General features: G+C 47.2%; 1 protein-coding gene across 2 annotated transcripts in view; it reads right to left on the bottom strand.

The window, feature by feature from the left end:
- Nucleotides 1-1,036: 1,036 nt before the first annotated feature.
- The window catches only part of Bves (blood vessel epicardial substance), a 33,768-nt gene continuing 21,648 nt past the window's right edge, over nt 1,037-13,156 (bottom strand). For both annotated transcript variants that reach the window (XM_003466005.5, XM_063253947.1), the window contains exon 8: nt 1,037-4,554. In XM_003466005.5, coding sequence (XP_003466053.1) covers nt 4,430-4,554 — 125 coding nt within the window. In that variant the 3' untranslated portion in view covers nt 1,037-4,429. The remainder of the gene's footprint in view (nt 4,555-13,156) is intronic.

Here is a 13,156-nt window from a genome sequence, read left to right on the forward strand (position 1 = left end):
CTTGTCTTGAAAAATAACTTTTACAAAACTGAAAAAAAAAAGAATGCAGTTTTATACTTCTACAAACTCTAGAAAGCCCCATTTTATGGGAGACAAACGTGGAGCTCCACAGCTGCTTTGCCTTTCACGTGGTGCAATATAGTCGTGGGTTAAGGGGATGAAGCAAAGCTGCTCACATCAGGTGCCACGTGACATCGCCACCCTCCCAAAGGCTCCTCAGACTCAGCGTGATGAAGCCTCAGACGTTCCTCTTAGCTGGTCTTTTGCTATGTCTCGAGCCAAAGAACAGCCAGGAGTGATTCTAACGGAAACTTGTGATTTGCCCTCTCCCTCACCCCCACCTCCTGCCCACAAACCTGCAGCCAGGGCCGTCAGTCACCACTACTGGATGGCAGGCATTGCGGTATCTATCTAAACCCCCAAGCTGGCAGAAATGGGGTTTGTCAGAAATGGTAGGTGAGCTGGCAGAAATGGGAGCAGGTTCAGGGCTCAGAACCCTGAGACCTGGGTGCTGTGGTCTACTGGCCACAATGCTTAGGGTGGCATAAGATGTCCCTTTGGTTGGGGCGAGTCAGATGCCAAGGACTTGGAACCAAGGGCAAGAGGTGGTCCGTCAAGCTTCCACTCTAATTCCTTGGGTAGAAGAACACGGTTTCTCCAAGCGGAGAGGCCATTCCCCCCACCCACCCTAGAACAGATCGAGGTTTCCCGGGACTCCCTGCCTTGCTTAGCCTTATGAAACTGGAGGAGAATTTTCAGATGTGGTGGGTTAAAGGCTGAGATTTGTGTCCCCACAGTGACTCCTTCACGGTGGCTTCTCGGTGGCCGCACTCAACACTGATGACGCCGCTTGCGGCTTCTCCTTTCACGGCCACAGGCAGCCACGCTGACAGGCTGGGCCTCTGCAATAGAGTGACTGTAAGCCACAAGTGCGGTCCGCAGACTCGGACTGCCTAACCCGGGCAATTCCTGTATCTCCAGCAGAAACTAACCAACCCCAGCCTTCGCACAGTCACAAGAAAAAAAGAAAACACAGTTTCTGAGTAAGAAATTTATTTGATCAAATGGCAACATATGAAGATATTTTAAACTGTAAGGCTTTATTCAGGTATAATGGATCTTTACTATAAAGTAAATGTTACCAAAATAAATGATGCCTAGAAAGTTTCCTGTAATGTATCTATATGAAACACTCATAAAATTCTCATGTACTTTAAAGCTAGGCTGACATAACAGAAAACTTATAAGTGGTACTTACAAGCAAGTTTCTTAAACATATGACACTTACACTATCTCACACACACAGGTGCTTGAGTTTTGTGATAAAATACAGCTACCATCAGTGAGAGCATCGTCCCAAGAGGAGGACCGAGGCAGCGAGCAGTGTGCTGAGCCTTGCATTCCCGCCCAAGGTCCCACAAATCCTTGGCATTCTGAATTAAGTAGGTGGCACTTAATTATCCATTCAGTAATAATTAGAAAAGGAGTTTGGGGAGCCAGGAAGAAAGAGAAGGGAGAAACAGCCAAGACAGGTCAGGCTCAAGTTTCCTGCGAAGCAGCTTTAGAGATGACCAAGGAAAGGGATTTGGTTTTTAAAGTGAGTCTTTGGAGCTGCACCTGGGCCTGGAGGGCTCTCACCTCTGAAGGTAGGGTGGACTCACACGCCACACATCTGGCTGGGAGCCCCCACACCTGAGCATGAAATCTTTACTGGGGTGCACTGGCAACAGGCAGTGTGTAGCTTACACCAGTGTCTCCCAAATACTTTCCAAGTACTCAAGTGACTGTGTGTGGGGCACAGTAAGACCTCGGGAGCATAAACTGGCAGCTCCAAGTCATAAGAAAGTAAAGCTTCAGACACTCAGGAGAAGCAGGTACTGTGGTGGCGTCTCAAGTGCACACACTAAGCAGCAAAGCACAGGAGACCAAATTAGTGTGACACACAGGAAAGGTCCCAGAAAGCCAAGGAGGGTCACTGAAAAGTAATTACATAGCACCCATTACTACCGTGTTGATAAATACCATTGAGGATGTATACAGTATCTATGCTTTTTGTAAATACAAAAATTTATGAGGGCTTTCAAAGCATTTTAAACACACACTCTAATATAAATACTGCACCCTAACGTCATACAACCAACTTGATGTTAGCTAGATGTGGGATTATATATAGAATAGTTTTTGCAGACCTTTCGTGTACACTCATCACATAGCTAAGTGAATGCCAAAAAACGCAGGCAGCGTCTCACTGGAGACTTTGGCAGGAGACGTGTTTTTATCTGTGTATTCATGTGTTCTACAAAGATACAGCTGTACAAATGAGTTTAAAGTCCCCCATGGAGAGCTCTCACTTGAAATACTTCTCATCGCTGCCTCATAAGCAAGTGTAGGTGGGCGGGCGTCTCAGTGGGCTGTGGTTTCTTTTCTCTCAGTGGCACTGTCTTCCTTGGAGGTGTGTATTTAAAAATGGTTTCATGTTTCCCATTCAGGCTAAGTGGCTCTTTTAAGATTCCTAACCTTGAGATTGTAATCTTCATTATCCATGACACTGATACACACACATTTCAGTGAAACAGTAAATGATTTTAGGTAACTTACTTTTCGCAAAGTGATTTTAAAACAGGTTTGTTCCAAGCACGCAAGAAACCAACCTCCAAATGCAACCAGGCTGATCATCTGCAGTGACCTGAGCTGTGTAACACTGACCAAGTCTGATGAGCCAGGGAAAGGGACAGGGTAAGCAAACGCCAAGGTCCCACGGACTCGAGGAACATTAAAACTGTGGCTACGCAGAATGTAAAATTACCTTCTCCTCAGGGAGACAAGTGCTGTCTAATGACATGATAGCGTGATTTTGTAAATTGGCTTTCTGCCTGTGTGAACTCAGTGGGCTGCCTGAGTTTAATGGTTCAAGAAAAACAAACTAACACTCTTACACTTTCAGTCCAGAAACTCAGCCAGGGGGGTTTCCAATGGGAAAGCGAAGGGCACCTCACTCACCGTGTTCATCTCTCTAAACCAATCCCTCACTCAGCAAACTGAGGAGCAGTTACAGCAGTAAAGTGAATCAGCCTTTTTACTCAGATGTGAATGAATCAGTGTTTGGTAAAGGTATCAACGCTGGATGACCAGTCTGCATGAGTTTCCTAGCACAGAAATGTAACTTAGGGTTTTAAAAAGGTGACAGAGGATGAGGAGGTCACCCTAGACTGGCTTATTTTCTTCTCTAACAGAAGTTACCCCATGCCAAGGAGGTTTCCTTTGGCTCAGCTCACCTGAAGATAATCCCACCTGCAACTTTTCTTAGCTATTTAATGAAACTATAAACAAACTAGGACAAGGCCTAACAGCTGAGTGACGGGCCGCACTCAATGAAGTGGCCTAGCCCAGGCCACTGCCACACTGACGAGATGGACTCATGATTTAAGCAATTACATTCTTATTTCTCACCAGGCAAATACCACTGTTTCCTAAAACTCCCTTCTGTGGTCATAGAAAAGAAAATTCTGGAATCAAGGTCCTCCCTGCAATACTGAGATTGGGCACCCACGGCGAGACCCGGGCTTCACATCCACAGCTCTGGCACTGAGTACCTTGTGCACTTTAACAGACACCTCTGCCTTGGAAGGGAAAATCTGAGCCCACAGAATCAGACCGGGGGTGAAGCTGACCCCACGGCACTTATCGCAAGAGAAAGCATCTAAGAGTGTGGGCGACCGACGTGGCCCCACATCACACAGGAGCGGAGCGTAGCTGAAAGGTGACTCTGAGCTCAGAAGTGTTTCCATTTGTTATCGGGGCAGCTTCGGGTTTCAGACCAGCTGAGGAACGACATAATAAAGGGGTAAGGCGAGTAAACTCGGATGAGTTCGGTCACTATCAAACTATCTACATGGTGCCACTAAGTAAAGCGATCTGGCGGAGGAATGCTCCTGACCAGGGGCAAAAGAAAACCAGTTAAATCACATCTTTCTCTAAAATTGCCCAAGAAGTCAACCGAGCAACGTGTAAGATTTCCTGCTTTTTAAACGTTGTCTCAGCCTCCATTTTAACTAACATTTTTATAGAAAGTGTCACACAGACCCCAATTCTAAATGGCCACAGTGGAGAAAAATGAGCTATCACTTGGAAAAATAAATAAAAAGCCATTCGCATGGACAGAACTCTGTTTTCAAAGTTAAAACAATAATCTACTGTATCTAGAAAATGCTGTAAAAATGTCTTTAAAAAGAAACATTTAGCCAGAAGGCTCAGTAAAACATAAAAAGCTGGCCAACGAAAGGACAGGTGAAGTAACCGTCCCACCTCTGACCCTCGGACTCCGCCAGGCTGGATGGACGAAAGCAGCAGAGCCTAAAAGCCATGAAACAGTGCTGGTATGTTCAGAGTTTCTTCAGGACAATTTCCCTCTTGGTAACTTGAATGCTGATCAAGGAAACTGATGCACTTTAAATGTATTTGGAGACGCAGGTTCAAAGACCTCATCGTCGTCTTCCACGCCTTCCTGGATAGGCTTCATCTTGGCAGAAGCTCGCTGGTGTGGGGAAGACACATCTAGGAGAAAACAGAAAGGAAAATGCTGAACGCATAGCCAGCCCGCTTGCCGGCATGAGGCAGCGACTACAAACCCCGCTGAAAACACAACTGAGCAGCCACAGAGAGAAACAGCAGCTCAGCGCCTCTGCTGCCACATTTTCAATCCAGCATTTCAATGAAAGGGCAGAGTCAAGAATGAGATTCTTAGGCTGGGGATTTAGCTCAGTGGCTTACGTGCCTGCCTGGCAAGCACAAGGTCGTGAGTTCGATCCTCGATACCAAAAACAAACAAACAAACAAAAACAGAATGGATAGCAGGAAAGTCCAGTGTGGCCAGCAAGAGGAAACACTGTGTGTGGCATGGTGGGAAAGAGCGTCCCTAGGGCTTTTCAGGATGCCATTTAATCAAGAGGAGCCAAGGAACATTTCATTCAGTCACTTACTGGTTCCTGCATTCATCGAAGGCTTATCACACATCTACCAGAAAATGGACATCACGCTTGAAGAAGGAAATACCAGCCAAAAGAGCAGAAATGATGACAAACAGAGCTCTCCAAGGGGCCAAATGGACAGTTTGTGTGACAGCATAAACACAAAATCGCTTCCACACAGTTGCCTAACGCCGGTCAGGATCCATCTTCCCCACCCACTCCAGCAGCACTGGGTGTGTATCCACGACGCCCACTCGAAGAGCAGCCGCTGCTGCACTCTGGCTGGGCGAGAGCTTGGTGGTGGGACCGTGGATGAAGCCCGACTCCTGAAATACCTGATAATACCCAAGGATAGTAGAGGGATCTGAGCAGACTGGCTACACCATGGCCACAGAAATCTGTCAAGACAGCTGTCATTTGGGGCAAGCATCAGGAGCAGAGGCAGGGCCGGCCAGCGCCGAGCATGCTTCAGTCAGTAGGGAGGAGCAGGGCACCAGCACCCTGCAGGCTGGCCCCTCGGAAGAAGGCAGACCAGGACGAAGGCAAATCACTCTGAAAAAGCGGTCATTCCCTGGTCTCAGAGTGGCTGACACACTGGGAGGCCACAGCCACAGTGGTCAGGGTTACGTCCATGGCTCAGATCCCTGCCCTGCTGCTTCCAAGCTGGATCACCCGCACCGGGCACTACACGTAAGCATCAGATTCCATGTCTGCAGAAACGGGACAGTCACGCGAACCATGTCATAGGTTGTCAGGAGGGCTAAACAAAATCACAGTATTTAGCCACATCTGTAATACACACAACGGCAACACACCCACTTTATTTTGACTGAGGACGTGAAACTGTTGGTGTGAACATTTTAAAACCCACTTATCAAACCCGGAGTGACAGTCTGTATATCCCAAGGCTAGGATCCAGAATAGAGACAAGATGTCAAGCTCAAAATCCAGGCTGTCAGCCAATGTTGAGGCTGAGACTTAGCAGAGAGAGCCCTGAACCTAACAGCGGACACCTCTGCTCATGACTGATCGCAGCGGGTGACGACACTGAGGGCACCACAGGGGCTCTGACTGTGGCCAGCAGAATCTCTCCGCAGCACACCTGTCCAGGGAGCGGCCAGTGCCTCTCCTGGAAGAGGACAGCGTTTTCTGGGAAGGCCTCACTGCCTTCCCTGAGGCTCCTGCCTGTCTTAAGTCCCCTGAGTCAGAATTTGATCCCTACTAAGCTCACTGAGATTTCAGTGTGCTTCTAATTACACGAAGGCCTAAGGGTCTCTGCTGGAAGTAAAACTAAACAGACATATTTGTTGTTTTGAAACCAGAGCAGAGGTCACGCCGGCCCCTGAGGATGAGTAAGTTACCTCAAGTCTGGGCCATGAGTGCGTGGCCTGGTGTGAAGTTTGCTGAATGACTCTTCTTGGCTGACCAAACACTGCTTAACAAAGCACCAAACTTCCGTAACCTAACGGGTAGGATGTTCGAAGCCCTTCTTTATCCACTCTCCTACTAACTCTAAGGACATTTTCTTCATTCTGTTCAAAGTGGTATTATTTTTATGATGTTTAACCATCTGGCCAACTGCTTTAGCAAGGAATTAAAAAACTTACAAGGGTTCTGAATTTTAATTAGATTATACAGTGTTTGCTCAATGGGGGTAGGCAAGGATTTAGTGGTTTCTCTGCTGGAAAAACTTACTCCTTTTCCTGCCTTTGCCTATTTAAACCATTTTTTTTTCTTTTTCCTCTTTTTCTCACTGCTGAGGATCAAACCAAGAGCTTCATCATGCTAGATAAGCTGTCTACCACCGAACTTTCCCAGCCCTGTAAGATTTTTGGGAGAACTGAGTTTTAATTGAAGCTTTCTGAACACAGCCTGAGGATAGCTGTGGCCTTTATATCTAATTTTCCCTTAAATCAGCACCAAAAAAAAAAAAAAAAAAAGTAAAAGCATGCTGATGAGGAGGTGGGCCTAGCTTCCCGGCTTCCAGGAACAGGTTTCTCTGCCCCACTGGGTCACTTGAGGATCCTTTCCGACCACTTGGGTGGGTGACCAGGGCTCCCTACAGCTTCACCTTTAAAAATCACACAGAGAAAAAAGGAAGGGAGGTCTAGGAAGAGTACTTAATGTTACAAAGGTAAACCAGAAAAGAGGAAGACCCAGGCGCATCACCATCTAGAGAAAGGGGAAGGGAAGCCAGACGGTAACGGCTAAGTGGCTAAACCCATAAACAGCACGTTACGCAGCTTTCTGAAGAAAACCTGTCCCGAAGTAATTTTGTAGGGGAGCCTGGCTAAAATTAAGTTTCAAGAGGTTAGGTTCTTATTGTTAACATTTCTTTTTTGACTATCTGATGTCTATGTATATTAGCTTGATAATTTTTAAATTAAGATTTAAAATGTCCACCTGAATGCAGTCCATTCACTGATGCCTTCAGGTGAGGAAGCTGGTCATGGCTGGACAGGGGACGCAACGGCCCCGGGTCAGAGTTCAGTCCCTGCGGCCTGCAGGACAAGCACCCGGCGCGATAATGTCATAGTCCTCAGCCCCCGTGGGGCAATGAGCAGCTACCCACAAGGCATGCAAATGCCCGGTGGGCACGCGTCAGCCGCCACAGCAGTGGCTGAGCGCGCTCGAGCTGATGCTGGTAACTGCAGGGTAGCAGAGCAAAGCGGGAATGCGGCAGGTTCACCGCTTCCGGGTTTCAAGGCTGGCGAGGGACCCTGAGCAGTTAGCCAGCCTCCCGGAGCTGCAGTTCACTCATCTGCAAAACAGGGCGCTGCCTCTCTCCGGCCCATCCGGTGAGTCCCAGAACTGCTCAGGGGCTCCTCCTGTGCGGATCACGTCTTCTCCCGTGCCGCCGCTGAGTTCATGCAAAACCGATTGTTTGTAAGGAACAAAATGCAACCCGAGCTAAACAGATTATTTCCTGAAATGAGCCTGGAAACTAGGAATGCTATTTTGCTTTTCTGTATCACTCCAGGTAAATCATTACATAAGATCTGACAGAAACCCGTCCCATCATGTTGCTAGTCCTTACAAATGAGAATCTAACCAGATGCACGCTAACTGAGGTATACGTGTACAGCTGGTGATGTTCGGTCAGCAGATTGTCAGGAACACCACATGAACTCCAACAACAAAACATATTTTAAAAGATTTGTTTCTTGGCCAGGAGTGTTGGGGGACACTTATAAACTCAGCACTCAGGAGGCTGAGGCAGGAGGATCACTCCAAGTTCAACACCAGCCTAGGCTATACAGTGAGTTCAGGACCAGCTTGAACTACATGGTGAGAAACTGTCTCAAAAAAAAAAAAATATTTCTCACAAGAATTAGCTAAGTATTTCACAGCATCTTTGATAACATCATGAAACAATGATGTAAAATGACATTCTTTCAAAGATGAGTTCCTGCTGAGACTACCTATATTGTCTCATGATTCAAAAACAAAACAAAACAAGCCCAGATACAAACGCAAGGTCATGAGTTCAATCCCCGGCACCAAAAAAAACAAATTAAAAAAAATTTTAAAAGCCCAGACAACAGGTTATTTAAACTCAATGAACCTTCAAGGAGATGGAACACGCCCTCCTGTTACCATGACAACACCTACGCCCTGGCACTGCTTATTTATGTAGAAACTGACAAGAACACTGCACACCCCATCTGTGAGGGCAGAAGGAAGACACCAGAACCTTGCAAGAAGCGCAGATGACGAGGTTCCCCGATGAACAGTGCCGCGGTCCAGCAGTGGTGGACAGCTTCTCACTCAGGTTGGGCATCTCACCTGGCCTCTCCCCATCCATATATGCAAAAGGACTCCAGTCAACAAGCCATGGGGGTGGGGGGAGCTCATTAGGTTATAAGCTGCTGCATCCAGGAACAAATCTTCCTCAGCTGTCTCACTGCCTCTCCCCGTCAGATGACAGCTGGATGTGGAACACAATCTTTCCAAGAGAGGAGAGATCTGCTGTGGGTTCAGCAGCATAAGAGGTGTACACACAGAGCACAACACAGAAAAGGAACCGGAGTGGCAGTCTGCACTGAGCCCGTTCCCTGGAAGGCTCCCTTTGCCTGTGACGGACTGCATTGTGTTTAACAGCACACCTGCTGTGTACTGAGAAGTATATTTCTTTTTTTGGTCTTTTTCGTTTGTATCGGTACCAGGGATCGAACTCACCACCACACACTTGCAAGGCAGGCGCTTATGCCGCTGAGCTAAATCCCCAACCCCAAGAAGTATATTTCTGTGTTAAATCCCAGACTTGTGGGGATCTTTGAAAGTCCACACAAGCCTCTATCCTGAACTACCAATAGATGAGAAATACAAAGTGTGATCTAAAAACACAGAGAATAATTTTAAAAAATTATTATCATGAAAGGCACTGCCATTAATCCCCCTGGAAACGTTTCCCTGTTCTTCGAGCACACTGTTCTTGCCATTTTCTGAAGCGGTTCTGAAGTCTTCCTTCATGAGTTTCTTTAGCTGCACCGTTGTGGCTGCCTGGATGTCCTGAACTGATTCCAAAAGTTGACCTTTCATGGTCACCTCAGCTCCGAGGCAGAGCCACACACTCACGGTGCCAGGTCCAGGGAATAAACACACCGCAGTGCTTCTGTTTGACAGAAATTTCTGTAAACTGCTGCAGGAGTGCTGAGATCACAGGATAAGTGTGTTCTACGTGAAGTGGAGTGGGTTTTTTTGGGGGGGGGGTAATGTCAATCTGTCTTTAACAACTTGTTTTATTTAAACTGCACCGTTTTGATCATGCCATGTACAAGAATGTCAAAATCACCCCCTGTTGTAGTCAGGGGTTGTACACAGAGAACAATTCAGATCAGGACATGGAGTTTATAATATTTTTATAATGGTCACCAGAAGTTAACACAGAAAAATGCAGGAAATCTATCCGCAACACCAAAGACATAGATTATTTAGTCAAGAGCCTAAACCCCACGGCAATGTCCCACATGAGTCCAGATAAAAACCCAGAGCTCACCACAATGCCTCCACGAGTCCAACTGGAAGTCCAGGGCCCACAAGACTCACGCCAGTTTCTTTTATGGATTCGTGCTAGGAAGACCCAAGGGTCAGCGGTGGAAGCCAGAAAGTCCATGCCAGCAGGGTGAAGGAGCTGTGGTGGCAGGTTGAAGGTTCTGTGCTGGAGCCGAGAAGTCACACTCACAACAAAGACCAGGGCTGTCCTGAAAGGCACCACAGCCATCCTCAGTGACACAGAGGCCCCGAGCTCCTCTGATGACAAGCACAGTTGGGTACATGCCAGGAAGCAGCGTGACGAGTTCATCCTGGAGACCAAGCGACATATATCTTCCCCTCTGGAGCCAGGAAGCAATGCTCGATGTGAGGACCAGAGCTTCTCCAGGAGAACCAACAGCTCAGACAGCAACTGGCAGGAGAACCCACAATGCCGCCTTAACGCCTCAACCCTCCACACCTCCCTTCTTCTCCACCTATTTATCCTGGCAACTTTCCTCAGGTGGAGCGTCTTCGCTCAGTGCCATGCTGATGTAATCCAGCTGGCGTTAAGTTGACCACCAGTTCTCAATCCATAACACCCCCACAGGACGCAATCAGCAGAATTCAGGACTCAGGCAACATCCACAGCCTCTGCTCAGAGTGCAGCTCACAGACCAGCCACCCGGGCATCACCCGGGGTCCTGTTAAACCACCGCCCCTCCACACTTGCCCATGAGGAGCCTTAGTAAGATCCCTGTGATGCATGTTTAAGAATGTTCTACAGGGCAAACAAAAAAATCAAAACAGTGCCGAAATCCACAGAGAGACAGAAAGAGACAAAAATGGAGAACGTGAATTAGACTCGGGACGGACCCACCAGACACAATGTGCACCTGCGGCTGAACAGTAGCGTCAAGCGCCAGCCAAATGTCATTTTCACATCTTTTCTTTTTAAAACACAGAGGCAATTTTTTTTTTTATTTTAAAGAGAAGAAAACAGAAAGAGAACAGAACAGAGCAAATCAGAACAGAACAATGCAAGCAACACAGCACTTCACAACAAGACAACAGGACATCAACAGCAGCTACCATAATGTCTCTTTTCTTTGAAATAGATGAGCATAGCTTCACACACAATAGTATCAAACATAATAGTATAAAACCATTCAAGAGAATGAAAGCATTAAAGAACTTCAAAACCAAATAACAGGAAATGAAAATGGCTACTGTAATACCTCACTTTCCTCAAAAAAGTTGTCCACACCATCACACATAATAGAATCAAATAAAACACAACAGGATAGAACCAATCAAAACAGAACAAAAGCATGGCAGGACTTCAAAGCAAGATGACAGGAAATCAGCAGTGGCTGCCATATGCACAGAGGTCATTTTGAAACTGACCTACAAAACACCAGCATTGCTGTTCCTAAAAACCGTTCAAGACGCTTTTCAGAAGGTAGATGTACAAGCCTAGGACGTGACATAAAATGACCCAGGCAACATCAAAAGCTCTGAGGAACAGGACCGGAAGGGTAAGAATGGGCCCTGTGGCCCAAGGTTAGAAGTGAGGGCTGCTATCAAGAGTTCTGAATTTTCCGCAAGCCTCACACGGTCCAGCCTAAAGGCTGCAGAACATTCCAGCAGGACTCCTGGTTACCGCCACCAATCAGCTCGCCACCGCCTCTTAGCCCAGGGCCTTAAATTCCTCACCACAGGCCACCGGGAGAGAGGCCTGAGCTCGTCCCGTCAGCTGGCCAGCAGTCCCCTCAATGCGCTGGGTGTCCTTGCTGGGTACCACTCTGGTCTACAAGCACGAGCTTTGCAACTCTACAGCACCCCTAGGTTTGTACCCAGCCCTGGGCAATGAAAATGGGGAACGAACACACGGTACCTCCAAATGCCTCGTCTGGGAGGTAAAGCGGCAGCCACTGAGCCCGACGCAGTTGCTCTAAACCGCCTGCAGTCCTCTCTCCTCCCTCCGCACAACAAGGATTCAGTGACTCCGCTGAGGGCGGCTTCGGCCACATCACGGAGCGCACACCCCACTCGCGAGCGGGAGCTTTAGGGGCCAACAGTGAATCTGCCACCTCTGCCCTGCCTCTGCCTAAGGACCAGAGACTCTGAGATGCTGCTACCTTCCAAATCCCAGAAGGGGGAGCACAGGGCCCACAGCAACACCCCACCTGCACACGGACAACAGTTGATGCTTTCGCAGGTGCACATTCGAAACCAGGCAATCAACAAACCATTACAACTTGTTTCATGTGTTGCCCCGAATTCTCTTTATGTCCGAAGCATGTCAATGCTTAGACTTTGTTTTAGAATGTTACATCTGCTCGGAAGGCTGAGGCAGGAGGATCAGTGCAAGCTGAAGACCAGCCTGGGCTACAAAGTGAGCTCAAGGCCAGCCTCAACTGCATAGTGAGACCTGTCTGAAAAAGACAACAAATAAAAAGAAAGAAAGAAAAAGAATGTTACATCTGAAGAAATTAAAACTATGCTATTTTGAGCTAAAGCACTTTAAAAAACGGGGGTGCAAGACTGTCACTGACCGTCACTTCTGACCGTGTTTCTGACAGACAGGAGACAAAATTCCCACGTGCAAGACACAGCAGTAGTGCTCTGCCACCCAGAAAGATAAACCTGAGTCATTTGCAGGAAAATGGATGCACCTCGAGCCCATCAGTGAAATGAATCAGACGTACAAACTTAAAATACTGCGTGGTTTCTTTTGTATGAGAAACCTAAGTTATAAATAAAAGGCAAAATAAAAAACAGGTAACTGGAAACAGGGAGATGGATCCTGCTCCAACAGGAAAGAGACTGAGAGAGAGGGGAAGGGCCGGAAAGGGAACGCAAACAGGAATTAAGACGTAAACATCCCAGTTCCCCAGAATGTAAAGTATTACATACTGCAAACACAGAGCAAGAAAATAGCTATAAAGAAGGCAGGGAAGCGGCATTCTCATCAAGGACAGGAAACTGACACGGAGTTCTTTACAAAGTGTTCCAACATTATTAACTCTTCACAATCCCCCATTTTTGCCCAATTCAGTATCCATAAGCAGACTGACTCGACTTCTGTGGGTCTTCATTTGTCTGCAGGCTCCCGTGCCATGTAAAACTTGTGTTATGTAAGAACTTCTCCAGTTAAACTGTTCTATGTCAACTTAATTTTCAAGCCAAGCCAAAAATAAATCAATAAAAAG

The sequence above is a fragment of the Cavia porcellus genome, unplaced genomic scaffold (assembly GCF_034190915.1).
Source record: "Cavia porcellus strain 051 isolate PalLab524CR breed Dunkin Hartley unplaced genomic scaffold, mCavPor4.1 scaffold_7, whole genome shotgun sequence".
NCBI lineage: Eukaryota > Metazoa > Chordata > Mammalia > Rodentia > Caviidae > Cavia > Cavia porcellus.